General features: G+C 43.1%; 1 protein-coding gene across 2 annotated transcripts in view; it reads left to right on the plus strand.

Moving 5' to 3' along the window:
• BTRC (beta-transducin repeat containing E3 ubiquitin protein ligase) overlaps positions 1–19,798 on the plus strand; it is a 339,554-nt gene that overhangs the window by 287,091 nt on the left and 32,665 nt on the right. For both annotated transcript variants that reach the window (XM_082267987.1, XM_082267988.1), the window contains one exon: positions 1,939–2,057. In XM_082267987.1, the coding sequence (XP_082124113.1) occupies positions 1,939–2,057 (119 nt within the window). The remainder of the gene's footprint in view (positions 1–1,938; positions 2,058–19,798) is intronic.

The raw sequence follows: 19,798 nt of genomic DNA on the forward strand, positions 1-19,798 counted from the left end.
AATTGACAGCATTTTTTCACACCTGCCTAATACTTTTAATACTGTATGACTGTTGGAGGCTTGATGTCCACATAAAGTTTTCTCATAGTGTTTCTGAAATTAAATTGGGTTATGTTGCATTACCAGAGTGGATTTAAGTGGTGCTTGGAAATTACTTTTTTACTGTAATACAGGTGCTCTAAAGTTTCACATTACTATAATTTAACTAATTCACAGAATGCTTCTGCAGCTTTGAAAATGTAAGAGGTTCGGTACTTGGCATGACTTTTGTATTGTAAGGTGTCTCTTGGGATCCTACAGTAATCCTGGTTTAGTACAGATCCTAGTTTAAGAGAATTTACAGTGTGCACATGTTTGTATGAATGTTATTTGTCCTAAAAGTATTGTTTAAATTTGGCTGCTATTTAACATGAGCATTACTTAAAAGGCTTTTCTGTAGTAGAATTTACATGTGGAAGAACTGAAGCTACACACAGAGATCATATTTTTTACTTGGAGTGAATAGCATTTTTGCATTTATATTTATTTTTCTTTATTATGGTCAAAAATGTATTCAGATATCTATGAATTATGTAAAACATCTTAAAGCGGACCTATAGCCTCCCAAGCACGATCCCTCCTGCCCTCCTCTGCAGGAGTAGGATATTTTTTTTTTTAATTTTGTTGACCTCCCCCTTTTTTAATTTTTTATTAAAGCAGTTGTAAAGGCAGACGGTTATTTTTTTTATCTTCATGCATTCTATGCGTGAAGATAAAAAGCCTTCTGTTTGTAGCAGCCGCCCCAGCACCCCCTAATACTTATCTGAGCCCCCTCTCTATCCAGCGATTTCTACTAGTCCCTTGGCCTTCTGGGATTTTCCCTCCTGATTGGCTGAGACACAGCAGTAGCGCCATTGGCTCCAGCTGCTGTCATATAAAGTCAGATAGCCAATCAGGAGAGAGGGGGCGGGGCCAGACGGCAGCTCCATGTCTGATCGGACACACAGAGCTGCAGCTCTGCTTGGATGCCCCCATAGAAAGCTGCCTGCTGTGGGGGCACTCGACTGGAGGGAGGGGCCAGGAGCAGCGAAGAGGGACACAAGAAGAGGAGGATCCAGACTACTCTGTGCAAAACCACTGCACAGAGGAGGTAAGTATAACCTGTTTGTTTTTTGTTTTTTTAAAAAAGAGAATTTCCTGCCCATGCACGTCACTTGCCTTAGGCAAATGACACGCACACTGTCTGCGTTTTCTCCTGGTATATGTATGTCACATATCCCAGGAGGCATAGTCTTTCAGGAAAGGAGGGGACAGGCCTGGGAGAGTGTCATCGGGAAGTGTGCCAGCTGAATCTGGAACAGCCGGCAGCCTAGCAATGACATCACAGGGAAACATAGCAGCATGAGACCGAGCGATGCCCGAAGAGAAGAAGCTTTAAGCTGAAAAGCGCTGGATCCGCTGGGTGGGTGAGTATCAAAAGTTAGCAGAACCAGGTAGATGAGGCTTAAAAAAAAAATAAAAATTAATGTTTACTGATCCAGCCACAAGTTGGAATACTAGTATCCTTTAAATGTTAACCTGTCTGTTCTTAGCTGCTTTGTTTAAAAAACAAATCCTGATTACAGATTTTATTGGCTCCTAGCTCAGTTAGTCAGACAGTTAAATAACCCCCCTTGCATTTCAGTCTGAAAGGAAACGGCTTATTCTTTAGAAAGTCTATCATGATCTGTGAATCCCAGGTCACAGGAACATCTTACAATGCATATTAATTTGTAAAATAAGGATAGGCCAGTAACCAATGTAGCGTCCCTTTAATCACAATGCAGTGTTGCCCAGCTACCAGCCATAAATCCCTTTTAGCTGTTTTCTGGTAGTGCCTCTTTTGTTGTTTTGTTTATAAATGTTGCCCAATATAATGGTATTTTTACTAACCTGGATATGGTCTTTTTATCTACCTAGATATGGGATAAAAATACTTTGGAGTGTAAACGAGTGCTGACGGGACATACAGGGTCGGTTTTGTGTCTCCAATATGACGAGCGAGTTATCATTACTGGCTCTTCTGACTCCACAGTCAGGTATGTATTCCTGGAAGAGTCGGGTACGTCTGATAATATAGGTTCAACCATCAATAGCCCAGTTGTGGTGCTGTCTTCAGGTGGGTGGGAAAATTGTGCTGTTTCTTATGTTTTGGAATGTGATTATAAAAAAATGGAAAACATTAGTATCAAATTGGTAAGTACTTTTAAGTGTTTTATATTCTCAGCAGTAAAGATTCAACATTAGATGTCATACATTTTTTTTTGTTATGGATGCTGGGACCACTACTAGAGGCCATAACACTGCATTTGCATTTCATAATCTAACAACATCAACAGTAGAATATACAGTAGATATTTGTGCAAGGCTTTCCTAAGGGGTTAACTGGACCAGACATCAAGATAGCTAAGCTCCAAAATTTGTCTTCTCTGACATTGGCAGGTTCTTCCCATAAGAGGGGAAAGATTTCAATAGATATTTTTTTACTAGATAAATACCCAAAATAAAAGCCCTTCAAACTAATTGTTTGAATCCATATTTGCTATAGACTTCTGTGGGCAGACTTTAAAAATGGCAGACTTTATGGCGAAAACCAAGGTAGTGTAGCCAGCAGAGAACAAAAGAGAGTTGTCTTAGAGGGTAGTGTAGTCAAAGGCTATACCCAGTAGAGTAGGGTTCCACAGGGTGTGGTCCATAAGCCACTTAATAGCCCTCAGCCTCCAAGGATGTTATCCGCTGCAGCATCTGAATTGTTCCTGCCTTGTATGTCATAACACCAATCAAGGGCTATGCTGCTTCTTTTTTTTTTTTTTTTTTTCATACTTCGGGTTATTCACCAAGACTTATTATGTTTCATTGTGACTCATGAGCAGAGACAGGTTGATGACTTCAGGTCTACAGGAATCTGAAATCATGGCACAGGCCACGGGGATCCTAAAACTGTGGGCATAGATCACAGACCTCTATAAATCCTCATAGATGTGATCAGGATAATTACACTTACCTTTTCAGCCTATTTAAACTGGGATTGTGCCTGTGGTCGCCATGGGTGCCATGGCATCCTGATGGAGAAAGGCTGTCACATGAGACCAAGATCCTTGATCCTGTATGTGACATTATATATATATATATATATATATATATATATATAATATGTGTGTTTATATGCACATGTATGTACATTACTTTTAACCACTTCTGGACTGGAAAGTCTTACCCCCTTATTGACCAGGCCATTTTTTGCGATACGGCACTGCGTTACTTTAACTGACAATTGCGCAGTCGTGCGATGATGTACCCAAATAAATATTATGTCCTATATTATAGAACTTTCTTTTGGTGGTATTTGATCACCTCTGCAGTTTTTATTGTTTGTGTTGGAAACCAAAAGAGACAATTTTTTGAAAAAAAAAATATTTTTTTTACTTTCTGCTATAAAACACAGCCAATAAAAAAAAAAAAAAATTGAAAAATATTTTTTTTTTTTAGCAATTAAGGCCAATAGGTTTTCTGCTACACATTTTTGGTAAAAAAAAAAAAAAAAAATCACAATAAGTGTATATTGATTGGTTTGCGCAGTTATAGAGTCTACAAACAATGCAGTATTTTTATGGAATTTTTACTTCTTTTTTTTTTTTACTAGTGATGGCGGCGATCAGCGTTTTTTAGCGGGATTGCAACGGACAAATCCGACTTCTGACGCTTTTGACACTTTTTGAGACCAGTGACACTAAAACAGTAATTAGTGCTAAAAAAAAAATGACACTGGCAGGGAAGGTGTTATCAGGGGCAATCAAAGGGTTAAGTTTGTCCCTAGGGGGTGCTTACTAAATGTGGGGGGTTACACTGATTGGGGGGAAGACAGAGATCCGGGTTCCTGCTTAGCAGGAACGCAAGATCTCCATCTTGTCCCCTTGCAGAACGGCGATCTGCCTCTCCCGGGGATGATCGTGGGTGTCCGGCAGACATTAGGTCCGCAGGACCCACTGATTGATATCCCCGCTAGCCAATCACAGCGAGATGGCGCCATCTAGTGGCTATTGAACGATGTACAGGCAAGTTGTTTCGTGCAATAGCACCACTTTGCACGCAGAATACACTGTACACCCTCAGCTCCTGCCTCTACAGCTAAAGGGGGAGCAGTTGGGGGTGGTAAAAACGCAGCTCAAGCCTGTGGTTTTACTGCCCTCCAACCTCCCCTATGAACAAGCTCTTGGTTCATATCTGTGTGGCTGCGTGCTGCGTTTAAGTCAGCACATTCATTTCAATGGGCTGCCCCACAGAAACACAGGGAAAGAATTCCCTTTTTCTCTATCGTTCATTGACAGACGCAGCTCCATATCTTCTTAGACCATTGGGTTATGCTCCTCCTCCTATCGGGAATAGGACACTAGGCAGGAAAAAGCTTTACCACGCCTATGGGGCTGTCCCTGTAGGCATAACCCCACACACTCTGCTACATCTCTTAGTTTGTTTCTGCCTAGTTTAGGAGTAGGACCTAGTTCCCTGCTGGGACTTCGGTCTTAGCTATTTAAAAGGGACATTTTTGGTTTGTAATTTTTATTTACTAGTTTAGAGTTCCTGGAGAACTACAAGCAACAGCCGGCTGGGTTTTGGACTGGATCATCTAGATCCTTAGGGTCTCCCAGCCTGGCCAGCGAGCGTGAGCAGGTTATAGTCCAGCACTAGGCCTCGCCACAACAGAGCCCCGATGGATGGGGAAGAGCCTGCGAGTGGACCATCTCGCTGGGACATGACGACCTGGAACACCCTGAGTCGCAGTGTACCCCCTGGCGGGCACCCCGGTGGGAGGTGGTCTGTTTGGAGTGGCGCCGACCTGGTACCATAGTATGGTGAGTAATGCTGTCCTCCCAATCCTCTGGCTGTCTTGGGCTGGATGTGGGCCCCCTCCTCGGAATAGTCAAACGCTCAGGAGATCCCTCGGTCCCCTTGGCCTCTCGGACATATCAGCCCCCCCCCCCAGTTTCCCCCCCCCCCTTCACCAGTGGGTTCCCACCTTGGGTGGCGGTAATATTACGGCCGCTGCAGCGTTCCTGTGAGGGGGGGGGGTTAATGTCCTGGTGGGGTCTTTTGTTAAGGACTTTCCGATGCCACATGTCTGGCGCGCTTTGGGGGCCGACATTTTACTGTAGATTTGTGCTCATTATTTTCTGTTGACAATGTATGGGCAACCATTTTCTGTTAGTTCCCCATAGGAATGCATAGGGCGGCCATTTTCTTGTTGTCCAGATCGCTGGACAGGCAGCAAGCATGGCATATTTGATCCAGCAATGACCCAGGCATTTTTTTCTATTTTATTTCTTGTGTCAGATTGTTTTTACTTTCGGTTTCACAGAACGTTCCAGCAAGCATCCTGAGCAGTTGGGTAATGTTTTTGGGGTCCCCTGTGGGTTATTCTTTCTCATTCTGTCAGATTGTACTGGATTGGGATTTGTGATACCGCTAGTGCGGAGGTGGGATCGCGATTTTGCGATCTTTTTAAAGTGACACTGCGTTATTTTAATTCAGTGAAAAATGGAGTCCCAGGACAATGTTTCACCTACAGACCCCCCCCCCCCTCAGTGCAGCTGCGGGACCCTCTGGGTCACAGTCTCTGCTTTTACAGCAGTCTTGGAAAGCCTAGTGTCCAAGGTAGATTTTGTGTTTAAGCGTATTGATAGCCGCAAACGTCCGCTGCCTTCACCTCCATCTGTGGTGTCCTTAGATTCTGCCCCAGATATGGCCGCCACGGACGATCCCCATCCGGATGGATCAGTGTCCTCACATTCTGATGGTGAAAAGGACCTGTCTTTAGCCGCTGTACGGGAATGCACATTGGTGGAAGCACTCAGTTTCCGTGCAAAGAACTTTAAAAATGGCAGATGAATCTACAACGTCAGGTATGCAGGTGTCCTTTGGCTCCCGCAAAGGTCAGAAGTCAGGCAAGGTGTTTCCTTGTCTGGAGCTTTTTGACAATATTGTTAATGAACAATGGCGGCGCATCAAGCACATGCTAGTGGTGCCCAAACGCCATTATCCCTTTGCGGAGGCGGTTTCCACTCGATGGACCGTGCCACCAAAGGTGGATCACCCAGATCCAGATTGAATAAATCTACTGTGGTTCCGCTGGAGGAATCCCCGGCATTTACAGACCCCATGGATAGACGAGTGGAGTCTCTGTCCCGCCATCTACACGTGTTGGCGGGTTCCAACCTTTTTGAACGTTCTAGTGTCACAGACGTCACTGAATGGGTGAAGTTAATTAAGGGGAAGTTAGAATCTGAACAGCTCCCCCTGGCTATGATTGAACTCCTGGACCAGATGACCCAAGCCCTTGTGTTCATGTGTGATGCGTCCTTGGATGCGGCCCCCCTAGTGGCCAGGGTGTCTGCAGTTGGGGTTGCCATTAGACGCATGGTGTGGTTTGAAGAGCTGGTCAGCGGATCAGGCTTCCAAGAAGGCCTTGACAGATCTTCTCTTTATGGGAGAGAGGTTGTTTGGATCCTCTCTGGATGAATTGACAAAAGGTCTTACGGGTAGGAAGAGTACACTTCCCCCTCAATCCTCTAAGGGCCAGGCACCACGTCCTAGACGGGGGCCTTCCTTTACTGCTCAAAGGTGGCTTTTTCGTACCTCCGGGTCGCAAGAAAAAGGCAAGCCGTTCAGGTCTTCTAGGGGTTCCAAGAAGCCATGGTCAGGTAAATCAAAGACCGGCCAATCCGGTTCTGCAGACAAATCCTCATCTGCATGAAGGGGCGCCCTCACCCCGCTTCTTCGTGGGGGAATGTCTTTGCTTCTTTGCGGAACCATGGACTTCCTTGATTCAGGACAAATGGGTTCACGAACTGATCCGATCAGGGTACAAGATCGAATTCCCGTCTCGATCGTCGGACAGGTTTTTCCCATCCAATCTTCATCTATCTCCAGACCGGTTAAGGGATCTACGAGAGGCGGTACAAGATCTGCTTGCACAAAGAGTGATTGTACCGGTTTCCTCTCGGGAACGCTTTCAAGGGTTTTATTCAAACCTGTTTACTGTGCCCAGAAAAGAGGGCAAGGTGCGTCCAATCCTTGATCTCAAGGCTCTTTACAGCTTTGTGCTGGTAGAGAAGTTTCGGATGGAATCCATCTGCACGGTAGTGGCGTCCTTACACCAGGGAGACTTCTTGGCCTCCATAAACATCAAGGACACATATCCACACATCCTTATCTACTCTGGGCATCAGCGGTTTCTTCGCTTTGCCGTAGCAGAGGAGCATTATCAATTTGTGGCATTACCCTTTGGTCTCGCCTCCGCCCCCAGGGTTTTTACCAAGGTACTGGCCCCGGTGTTGGCGTTGCTGCTCCAACGGGGGATTGTGGTACTTTGGTATCTGGGCGATCTTCTATTGAGAGCGGACTCTCATTCAGCCCTGTTGGGCGATCTGTCGATCACTTTCAGAACCCTGCAAGAGTTCAGGTGGAATATCAATTTCAAGAAATCTGCCCTGATACTTTCATTGAGACTGGATTATCTGGGCCTGACTCTAGATTCTGTTTTGACGAGGGTCTTTCTTCCCCTGGACAAGCTGCAGAAGTTGCAGGGGGCAATTGGGTTGCTATTGGCAAACAATCTGTCCTGTCTGCGGATTTGCACGCAAGTCTTGGGTCTGATGGTATTAATCTTCGAGGCTGTTCCATTTGCTCAGTTCCACACGAGACATTTACAAAGGGAGATTCTTGTAAAATGGAACAAGGACCTGAAGTCCTTGGACAATTTTTGATTTGGTTGAGCCACAACACAAAGTCTGCTCTGTTGTGGTGGCATCAGTCGCCAGCACTATGCCTGGACAAGTCTTTCCTGCCGTTGTTTTGGACAGTGGTGACCACGGACGCCAGTCTGTCAGGCTGGGATGGGGTGCTGGGAAAGCTCTGTGCCCAGGGAACCTGAACAGTGGAAGAGTTGAAACTACCGATCAATGTTTTAGAGCACAAAACAATAAAGCTTTGTCTGAGCCAATGGACGACGACTCTGCGAGAGTCTGGTTCGGATTCAATTGGACAGTGCCACAGCTGTGGCTTACATCAATTATCAGGGGGGCACCAAGAGTGTCTTGGCGACCAGGGAGGTGGCGGAGATTCTGGTTTGGGCGGAAAAGTTTTTTCCAGCCCTCTCTGCTGTACACATCCCAGGTGTGGCAAAGTGGCAAGCGGATTACCTGAGTCTTCAGGTGTTGGATCAAGGGCAATGGTCCCTACACCCGGAGGGGTTTCATCTCCTGTGTGTCCAGTGGGGGACTCCTGAGGTCGATCTGTTTTGCTTTTCGTCTCAACAGAAAGGTTCAGAGGTTCATAGCTATGTCTCAGGATCCTCTAGCCGACACCACAGACGCACTGGTGGCTCCTTGTGGTCGGTATCGGCTGATTTATGCCTTTCCTCCGCTGAAACTACTGCTGAGGCTTCTATGCAGGATAGCGGTGGAAGGGATTCCGGTCGTTCTGATGGCCCCAGACTTGCCTCGCCAGTCTTGGTATGCAGACCCGGTAAAGTTGGTTGCCAGTGCTCCTTGGAGACGTCCTCTCAGGGAGGATCTGCTGTCTCAAGGGCCCATCTTCCATCCTGCTTTACAGTCGCTGGCTTTAACGGCATGGCTGTTGAAAGCCAGGTGTTGAAAGATAGGGGTCTTTCTGACTCTGATTCCTACACTATTGAAGGCCAGGAAGTCAACTTCCAGGAAGATCTATCATCGTACGTGGAAATCGTACATTTTATGGTGTGAATTATTGAAGGTGCACCCTCGCTGGTTTTCAGTGGCTAAGGTTTGACCTTTCTGCAAGAAGGGGTTGAACAGCGGTTGGCTTTGGGCACTATCAAGGGCCAAGTATCGGCTTTGGTTATATATTTCCAACGCCCGTTAGCTACGCATGCCTTGATTCGCACTTTCATTCAGGGAGTACTCCATATGACTCCCCCGAGACGATCCCCGCTACCGCCGTGGGGTCTGAATTTGGTATTATCTGTTCTTCAAAAGCATCCTTTTGAGAACATTTGGGAAATTTCTCTGCTTTCATTGTCTCAGAAGGTTGCCTTTTTGATGGCTATCACTTCTACCCGCAGAGTGTCTGAATTGGTGGCGTTGTCCTGCTGCTCACCTTATTTGGTGGTCCACCAAGATAAGGTGGTACTCCGACTTAATCAGTCTTTTCTTGCTAAGGTGGTTCCTGATTTTTATTTGAATGAAGACATTGTGCTGCCTTCACTTTGTCCCAAGCCCAAGCATCCTAAGGAAATTGCCTTGCATTCTTTTGGTGTGGTCCAGGCGATTAGGGTTTACCTGGCGGCCACTGAGTCTTTCTGAAAATCAAATTCTCTTTTTGTCCTTACTGAGGAACCTCGTAAATGATTGGCTGCGTCTGCTACGACCATATCCAGATGGATCAGGCAGACGGTTGTTCAGGCTTATTTACTGAAGGGTCAGGTTCCTCCTTTCCCTGTGAAGGCGCATTCTACTAGGGCGCTGAGTGCCTCTTGTGCTTTTTGCCATCAGGCGTTAGTGATGTAAGTTTGCAAGGCGGCAACTTGGTCGTCTGCATACGTTCACAAAATTCTATAAAGTAGATGTGTTTGCATCTTCGGATGCCTCTTTTGGCCGCAAGGTTTTGCAGGCTGCTGTTTAAAAGAGAACCTTATTGTTTGTTCTCTTTGAAGGTCTATGTTTTTCTAGGTGAGCTCCATTCTACCTGGTTGGCTAATTTTAGCCTTTGGGGAATTACGTTCTTTGCCTTTGTTTTTCCTACATGTACTGCTTTGGGACGTCCCAATGATCTAAGAAGATATGGAGCTGCATCTGTCAATGAACGATAGAGAAAGCTGGATTTTTGTACTTACCGTAAAAACCTTTTCTCTGAAGTACATTGACAGACGCAGCATCCACCCCTCTACTTGTGAGTGAATTGGGGTTTTGTCTTCTAAATAATGTTAGCAGTGAAACCAAGTGCTGTAGCAGAGTGTTTGGGGTTATGCCTACAGGGACAGCCCCATAGGCGTGGTTAAGCTTTTTCCTGCCTACTGTCCTATTTCTGATGGGAGGAGCATAACCCAATGGTCTAAGAAGATATGGAGCTGCGTCTGTCAATGAACTTTAGAGAAAAGGATTTTACGGTAAGTACAAAAATCCATTTTTTTTTTCTTAACCGCACTGAAAATTTAATGACACCCCTGCATGTCTGCTAAAAAGCAGTGCATTTGTCTGCCTGTCAGGAACGCGCACAATTTTGCACATATTCTGCGACACGCAGTAATGTTAACCAAGACTGGAGTGCCTCGAGACTGAAAATACTTTTCTAGGGATCCTTAGCTGGACAAAAGTTGAAGAACACTGCTCTTGTATGTAAAATCATTATATTAAGCTTCAGAATATTTTTTTTGAAATCGCAAAAAATCTGCATAGAATCCCTTTATGTATAAAAAAATTCATGCTTTCATACATGTAATCCATTAAAAAAAAAAAAAAAAACGAACAAAAGCTTCTGGCTTTTTATTTTTTTTATTTTTTTAACGGTTCTATGTTTTCACAAGGTAATAGCTTTTATTAGCAAAGGATTTATTAAATTACATGTCATTTCTTTGCTGTATTTGACCATTTGGGTGGAATAATTGTGTATGTCATGTGTCCTTCCCCTGGGCAGCGTGGGGTCTTTTTTCAGTAATTAGTCTTTTTACATTCTTTCCTTATCCTTTTGCAATGAGTTTAAGGAGATGAGAGCCTATGTAATAAAAAGCAGTAAGGTGGAAGAGGCATTGTGAGTTTCCCTGTAGTTTCTAGCTGTTTGTTTACGGAAGATGCAGCGTGAGACTTTTAATGGTAATGGCAGCAATAAACGTATGGAGACAGCGTTTTGTATTCCAGTTCTTTTACAGATATTTTAAAGTGGCAGGAAAATGAATATTAATGACCAATAATTAAATTGAGAATATTCCTATTTTTAAAGTGTATGTCAAGACAGAAAAAAAAAAAAAAAAAACTGATGTGCTGGGAATATGGTGTACCCCTAGGTTCCTCTTTGACATGACAGCACAGCTCTGAATTTTAATCAGACCTGCCTACTTCATTTCTTATGGACTCTCCTTCACCCATCCTTCTCTCTCCTCGTAAAGTTTCAAGCCCACAAGATTTCTGGAAAAATCAACAGGTACCATTTGCACTTATCAAACCGGTTAAAAAAAAATAAAATAAAAAACCTTTCAAGAGTGCAAAAAGTTCATTCATAAGGTTTATATACACATTAAGGGTACATTTTTCTACTATATATATAAATATATATATATATATATATATATATATATATATATATATATACACACACACACAGTGCCTTGCGAAAGTATTCGTCCCCCTTGAACTTTGCGACCTTTTGCCACATTTCAGGCTTCAAACCTAAAGATATAAAACTGTAATTTTTTTTGAAGAATCAACAACAAGTGGGACACAATCATGAAGTGGAACAAAATTTATTGGATATTTCAAACTTTAACAAATAAAAAGCTGAAAAATTGGGCGTGCAAATTTATTCAGCCCCTTTACTTTCAGTGCAGCAAACTCTCTCCAGAAGTTCAGTGAGGATCTCTGAATGATCCAATGTTGACCTAAATGACTGATGATGATAAATATAATCCACCTGTGTGTAATCAAGTCTCCGTAATAAATGCACCTGCACTGTGATAGTCTCAAAGGTCCGTTTAAAGTGCAGAGAGCATCATGAAGAACAAGGAACACACCAGGCAAGTCCGAGATACTGTTGTGGAGAAGTTTAAAGCCAGATTTGGATACAAAAAGATTTCCCAAGCTTTAAACATCCCAAGGAGCACTGTGCAAGTGATATTATTAAAATGGAAGGAGTATCAGACCACTGCAAATCTACGAAGACCTGGCCGTCCCTCTAAACTTTCAGCTCATACAAGGAGAAGACTGATCAGAGATGCAGCCAAGAGGCCCATGATCACGCTGGATGAACTGCAGAGATCTACAGCTGAGGTGGGAGACTCTGTCCATAGGACAACAATCAGTCGTATACTGCACAAATCTGGCCTTTATGGAAGAGTGGCAAGAAGAAAGCCATTTCTTAAAGATATCCATTAAAAAGTGTTGTTTAACCACTTGCCGCCCGCCCGCCGTCAATTGACGGTGGAGCGGTGCGACCATTATCCTGGGAAGACGTCATATGACGTGATCCCAGAAAACAGGGCAGGCGCGCGATCGTGTGCGCGCCGCCCTGCACTGCCGGTGTCGGGGTGCCCCCGGGACACCCCCCGTCACCGGCAGGGGGGAAACAGCCAATGGGCGTGGCTGTTTCCCACATGATCGGCTGTGTTCCAATGACACAGCCGATCACAATGGAGTAGCCCGGAAAATGACCGCGCATGCGCGATCATGTCGGTGGCGCTGTGTTCCGTAGGAACACAGCTGTCACCGGCAGTAGTAAACAGTCACTGAAAGTGACTGTTTACTAAGTGATCGGCTGTGAATCCATTCACAGCCGATCACAAAATGTAAACAAAGAGCAGTATCTCACTGTTACTAGCTCTTCTCCCCTCACACAGCTTCCAGTGTGAGGGGAGCAGAGCTAGAAACAGTGACTTACTGCTCTGTGTACCTGTAAAAGTAAAAATGACAAAAATAAAGGTCCCCACACAGTCCTCACCCCCCCCCCCCCCCAATTGCACCTGTCACCCAAAAGTCACCTCATCAGTGCCCAGAAATTGACACCCATAAGGCTACGTTCACATCTGCCCGCGATCCGTAAATCATTGCAAATTGCGGGACGCCTGTGCGTTGCCCGTGATTTGCAATAGCACCCCAAACGCTGTGTGATGCCGCGATTTCCACCTGCCGAATCGCGGTAACATCGCGCAAACAACGCATGACACCCAAAAAAGGTACAAGAGCTTCTTTGGGGCGTCATGCGTTGTTTGCGCGATGTTACCTCGATTCGGCAGGCGAAAATTGCAGCAACATCGCACAGCGTTTGGGGTGCTATTGCAAATCACGGGCAACGCACAGGCGTCCCGCCATTTGCAATGATTTCTGGATCGCGGGCAGAATCACAGTGATTCTGCCCTGATCCGCTACGCCCACATGTGAACATAGCCTAAAGTTCACCTGTCACCAGAGACTGCCATCAGTGCCGCCGTGCACCATCGCCCGTCACCTGTCACCTATCAGTGACCATCGCCTGTCACCCATCAGTGACCATCGCCCGTCACCTGTCACCCCATCAGTCATCGTCATCTGTCACCCCATCAATCATCGTCATCTGTCACCCTATCAATCATCGTCACTTGTCACCCCATCAATCATCGTCACTTGTCGCCCCGTCAGTGATTGTCATCTGTCACCCCATCAATCATCGTCACCTGTCACCTCATCAATCATCGTCACCTGTCACCCCATCAGTCATCGTCACCTGTTTGCCATATACATGCAATCACTTACTGACCGCCTAACGACTATATGCGTCGGCCATTAAAAGCTAAATACTGGGGTTATGGCAGCAGATAGCCCCCATAACCCCGGTATTTTTTGAAACGGCGGGCGGTCGGCTTTCAGAGAAGGGTGGTCCCAGTGGCGGATTCGCCGCGGAATTACCCTTACGATGCAGGGGAAGAGGTGCACCCCCCTCCTGCCGCGTCCCAGATGTTTTCCCAGCTTACCGGACCCGCCGCCCGCGGGGAAAACTATCCGGTCCCGGATCCTCAGAGACAGGAAGTCGAGTGAGGGCAAGATGGCCCTCACTTGACTCTATGGTCTTGGAGGACCGGAGCTACGTCAAAAGATGTTGCCTAGCAACCGGTTTAAAGGGCCGCTTTTTTTTTTTTTTTCCTTTTTTAACAATTTTTTTTTTTTTTTTCTGTTTTAGTGTAGTTGTGAGGTGTGAGGTCTTTTTGACCCCAGATCTCACAATAAAGAGGACCTGTCATGCCTACATTCCTTTTAATAGGAATAAAAATGATCAAAACATTTTTTTTTAAACTGTGTAAAAATAAAAAAATAATAAATAAAATAAATAGGAAAAAAAAAATTAAAGCGCCCTGTCCCCGTTAGCCGCACGCAGAAGCAAATGCATACGCAAGTCCCGCCCACATATGTAAACGGTGTTCAAACCATACATGTGAGGTATCTCCGCGATCGTTAGAGCAAGAGCAATAATTTGAGCCCTAGACCTCCTCTGTAACTCTAAGCTAGTAACCTGCAGAAATTTTTAAAATGTTGCCTATGGGGATTTTTAAGTACCAATGTTTAGCGCCATTCTGTGAGCATGCGCAATTTTGAAGCATGACATGTTGGGTATCTAATTACTCGGCGTAACATTATCTTTCACATTATGGAAAAAAATTGGGCTAAATTTACTGTTTTCTTATTTTTAAGTTAAAAAAAAGTTATTTTTTTTCAAAAAAATCGCATTTGGAAGACTGCTGCACAAATATGGTGTGATAAAAAATATTGCAACGATCTCCATTTTATTCTCTAGGGTCTCTGCTAAAAAAAATATATAATATTTGGGGGTTCTAAGTAGTTTTCTAGCAAAAAAAATGATTTTAGCTTGTAAACACCAAGTGTCAAAAATAGGCCCAGTCTTAAAGTGGATAAATGGACAACTTTGTGAAAAGTGCTACTTGAATGTTAGGCCTATGTATGTGGCCAGGCTGTGAAAAAGTGTTACACATGTGGTATCGCCATACTCAGGAGGAATAGCAGAATGTATTTTGGGGTGCAATTTTTGCTATGTACATGCTATGTGTTAGAAATATTGCATAAATGGACAGCTTTGTGTAAAAAAAAGTGTTTTCATTTTCTTTCCTCATTTTCCAAAAACTTGTGGAAAAAAATGACACATTCAATAGACTCATTATGCCTCAAAAATTATACGTTGGGCTGTTTGCTTTCCAAAATTGGGTCATTTTATGGGGGTTTCCATTGTCCTGGTGCTCCAGGGCCTTCAAAAGTGCGATAGGTTGTCAGGAAATTATATGTGTAATTTGTGCTCCTAGAATGCCGGACGGTACTACTTGGATGTTAGGCCTCTGTATGTGGCCAGTCTGTGAAAAAGTCTCACACATGTGGTATCGCCATACTCAGGAGGAGTAGTAGAATGTGTTTTGGGGTGTAGTTGCAAGTATACATATGCTGTGTGAGAGAAATAACCTGTTAATACGTCAATTTGTAAAAAAAAAAAAGAAAAAAATCTTCATTTTGCAAAGAGTTGTGGGAAAAAATGACAACTTCAAAAAACTCACTATGCCCCTTATTAAATACCTTGGAATGTCTACTTTCCAAAAAGGGGTCATTTGGGGGTTATTTGTACTTTCCTGACTTTTTAGTGTCTCAAGAAATGAGATAGGCCTTCAGTACATCAGGAGTGGTCAAGTGTGATCAATTTTCAATGATTAGCACCATAACTTGTGGACTCTATAACTTTCACAAAGACCAAATAATATACACTTATTTGGGTTATTTTTACCAAAGATAAGTAGCAGTATAAATTTTGGCCAAAATTTGTGAAGAAAAATTACTAATTTGCTAAATTTTATGACAGAAACAAAGAAAAATGCGTTTTTTCACAATATTTTCAGTCTTTTTTTATTTATAGCACAAAAAATAAAAAACCCAGTAGTGATTAAATACCATCAAAAGAAAGCTCTATTTGTGTGGAAAAAAAGGACACAATTTTTTTATGGGTACAGTGTTGCATGACTGAGTAATTGTCATTCAAAGTGTGAGAGCGCTGAAAGCTGAAAATCAGTCTGGGCAGGAAGGGGGTGAAAGTGCACTGTAGGCAAGTGGTTAAAGTTTGCCACAAGCCACCTGAGAGACACACCAAACATTATTTAAAAAAAAAGTATATTTTTCCCATAAAAATTGCGTTTGTAAGACCGCTGTGCAAATCCGGTGTGATAAATATTGCAATGATCTCTATTTTATTCTTTAGGGTCTCTGCTAAAAAATATATATATAATGTTTGGGGGTTCTAAGTAATTTTCTAGTAAAAAAACAAAAATATATATTTTAACATGTAAACTACAAGTGCCAGAAATAGGCCAAGTCCCTAAGTGGTTAACAGGTGGTGAGTAGGCGATATGTTGCCTTCTCACCACCTGATTTAAATCCATGATTGCCGTGCAATGCAAACGAACATTAGTGCAGCAATTAGAGGTTTAAATCAGATGTGAGGAGACGACACTGTGCCTGGTGATCTCCCATGTTCAGGTAGATCTCCACCTCTTTAAGATTGCCTGCGCCAGCTATAGCGCATATGGGCTGTTAATGTTTTCAATGTGCTAATAACTGTGCAGTGTGCTTCTGTCTGTGTCTGCTGCAGATCTATGAAGAGCTCCAATAATAATGTACATTGCTGGTTTTAGAATATACATCGATTGTTGGGATGCAGTGTTCAGTGAGCATACTCCGCACCATTGTGCTGCCTAAACTGGATAATGTAAGCCTCCCTTTCCACTTTGGCACATTTTAGCCCCCTGAGCCTCTAAAGGATTTGTTAAGCTCTGAGAATTTGTTTGCCATACCTGCTATTTTCAGCAGCAAGAGCCACATGACTAAAAAACACTGTCATTAGATGGCAGGTAACATGTTATAGGTTAGTAAATTGAACATACATACTGTTGTTGTCCTTTTTCTGCTAGTTTCTATATGGACTCTAATATAGACCATATGGCTTGTCTACTGGCCTACCTTTCTCTAAAATCTTCCATTGTCTTCATTATATCACTTATATTGGTCTGTAGGCAGTTTTGTTCCATTTGAGTTGATTTCAATTCACAGCAGGTTGAAGAAAAAACACACTGCACTTCATGAAGGTTAATTAATTCCTGTAAGGAGTATGCCAGTCAGTGTGCAATGAAAGCCCGCTAAACTAAAGACCATAAAGAAAAGAAATGTCTTACCATCTTCCACTCTCACTAAAACGGAGTGAATGTGCAATCAGACTGCCCTTGTACACTGCTAAAGCTAAAATTGCCAGTATGGGGCAAAAAGTAGGTCCGGCAAATATAGCATAACCATCCACATGTATGTCGCTGTCATTTGCCTAGTATGTGCTACATTCATAGACCTGGATACATGGGCTGCATTCATTCAAGAAAAATAATGCATATTTGTTTCTTTTCTAAAGTTTTTTAAGCAATGCAGATTACAAATGAGTATACCAAAGATGCTAAAACTTTTTCATCAAATGGATTAACCCAGAACGCTACTTTTGTCACATGTCATTCAATTTATGAATTCCAGATTGACAATTTAGACCTGAAGGGAAGGCTTTACAGTGAGGGGAAAAAAGTATTTGAACCCCTGCTGATTTTGGAGGTTTGCCCGCTGACAAAGAAATGATCAGTCTATAATTTTAATGGTACAGGTAGTCCCCGGGTTACAAACATCCGACTTACAAACGACTCCTACTTACAAATGGTGGGAGACAACAGGAAGTGAGAGGATATCTCCCCCTAGTTAGGGAAATTCACCCCTGAAAGGGTTATTATGGGAAATGGGTGTCTCCACTGAATCTTTATCACTCATCCTTGTTTCCTCGTCGACTCAAAATTTTCAAAATCCAATTGTTACAGGGACAGAAAGTGAGGTGAAATCATCTGAACAGGGGTGCAGACAGCAAAACAAACATGACAGGGATGTTAACCCTTCCCTATGCTATCCAAAAAACATAAAAAATATTTTTTGGCTGAAGTTGCACTTAAATAATGTACCTGTTTTGACTTACAAACAAATTCAAATTAAGAACATGCCTACAGACCCTATCTTGTTTGTAACTCGGGGACTGCCTGTAGTTTTATTTTAACAGTGAAAGACAGAATAACAAAAAAATATCTAGAAAACGCATTTCAAAAAAGTTATGCATTGATTTGCATTTTAATGAGTGAAATAAGTTATTGTTTCCCTTTCAATCAGTGAGATTTCTGGCTCCCAGGTGTCTTCTATACAGATAACGAGCTGAGAGAGTGCTCTTAATCTCAGCTTGTTACTTGTTTAAAAGACACCTGTCCACAGAATCAATCAGTCCACCATGGATTCCAATCTCTCCACCATGGCTAATACCAAAGAGCTTTTCAAGGATGTCAGGGATAAGATTGTAAACCTACAAAAGGCTGTAATGGGCTACTAGACCATCGCCAAGCAGTTTGGTGAGAGGGTGACAACAGTTGGTGCGATTATTGGCAACTGGAAGAAACCCAAAATAACTGTCAATCTCCCTCAGACTGGGGCTACATGCAAGATCTCACCTTGTGGAGTTTCAATGCTCATGAGAACAGTGAGGAATCGGCCCAGAACTACACGGGAGAATCTTTTCAATGATCTCAAGGCAGCTGGGACCATACTAACCAAGACAATTGGTAACACGCTACGCCGTGAAGGACTGAAATCCTGCAGCGCCTGCAAGGTCCCCTTGCTCAAAAAAAGCATATGTACAGGCTCTTCTGAAGTTTGCTAATGAACATCTGAATGATTAAGAGGAACACTGGGTGAAAGTGTTGTGGTCAGCTGAGACCAAAATCGAGTTCTTTGGCATCAACTAAACTTGCCGTGTTTGGAGGAGGAGGAATGCTGCTTATGACCTCAAGAACCCCATCCCCACCATCAAACATGCAGGTGAAAACATTGTTTTGGGGGTGTTTTTCTACTAAGGGTACAGGACAACTTTACTACATCAAAGGAACGATGGACAGGACCATGTACCTTCAAATCTTGAGTCAGAACCTCCTTCCCTTAGCCTGGGCATTGAAAATGAGTTGCAGATGGGTATTTCAGCATGACAATGACCCAAAGCACTCTGCCAAGGTAACAAAGGAGTGGCTCAAGAAGAAGAACATTAAGGTCCTAGAGTGACATAGCCAATCTCCAGATCTCCATAGAAAACATGTGGAGGGAGCTGAATGTTCGAGTTACGGAATGTCCGCCTTGAAACCTTAATGACTTGGGGAAGATCTGCAAAGAGGAATGGGATAAAATCCCTCCTAAGATGTGTGTAAACCTGGTGGCCAACTACAAGAAACATCTTACCTCTGTGATTGCCAACAAGGGTTTTGACACCAAGTAACTAAGTCATGTTTTGCGAAGGGGTTAAATACTTATTTCACTCATTAAAATACAAATCAATTTATAACTTTTTTAAAATACGTTTTTCAGGATTTTTTTGTTATTCTGGCGCTCATTGTTAAAATAAACCTTCCATTAAAATTGTAGACTGATCATATCTTTTTCAGTGGGCAAACGTGCAAAATTAGCAGGGGATCAAATACTTTTTTCCCCCTCACTGTACTGCCCATTGATGTTTATTGGAAATGTTGTTAGCAAGGATCAAACACAGATATCTTTACTTCTATGGAAAAAAATGGAAATCAGTTCAGCTCCACAGTAATGTCAGGTAATTGATAATATGCTCTTTGGGCCAAGAAATGTGCCACATTTTTGACCCAATAAGATCTGTTCAGGCTACGCTCTTTGATGTCGGGTCACAAGAACCTAGTCATAAAAATGGCTACCAATCAGAAAATTTTGGTGCCTGGATATTGGGCATCACTCCCCATATGTAAGACACATTCTTCTATTTCTTTTAGATTAAAAAAATGTAATCTCAGCTATAGAGCTTCTTTTTCTGTAAACACAGTTTTTTGTCACATTGCTTATTTGTGTCTTGGAGATGTTTTTCTAACTGCAGAAGGCCAAATGTGCACAAATTGTCCAACTCATTTTATAGTTCAAAAAAGACCAAGATGAAA

Source organism: Pelophylax lessonae (genome assembly GCF_965119305.1).
Source record: "Pelophylax lessonae genome assembly, chromosome: 9".
Taxonomy (NCBI): domain Eukaryota; kingdom Metazoa; phylum Chordata; class Amphibia; order Anura; family Ranidae; genus Pelophylax; species Pelophylax lessonae.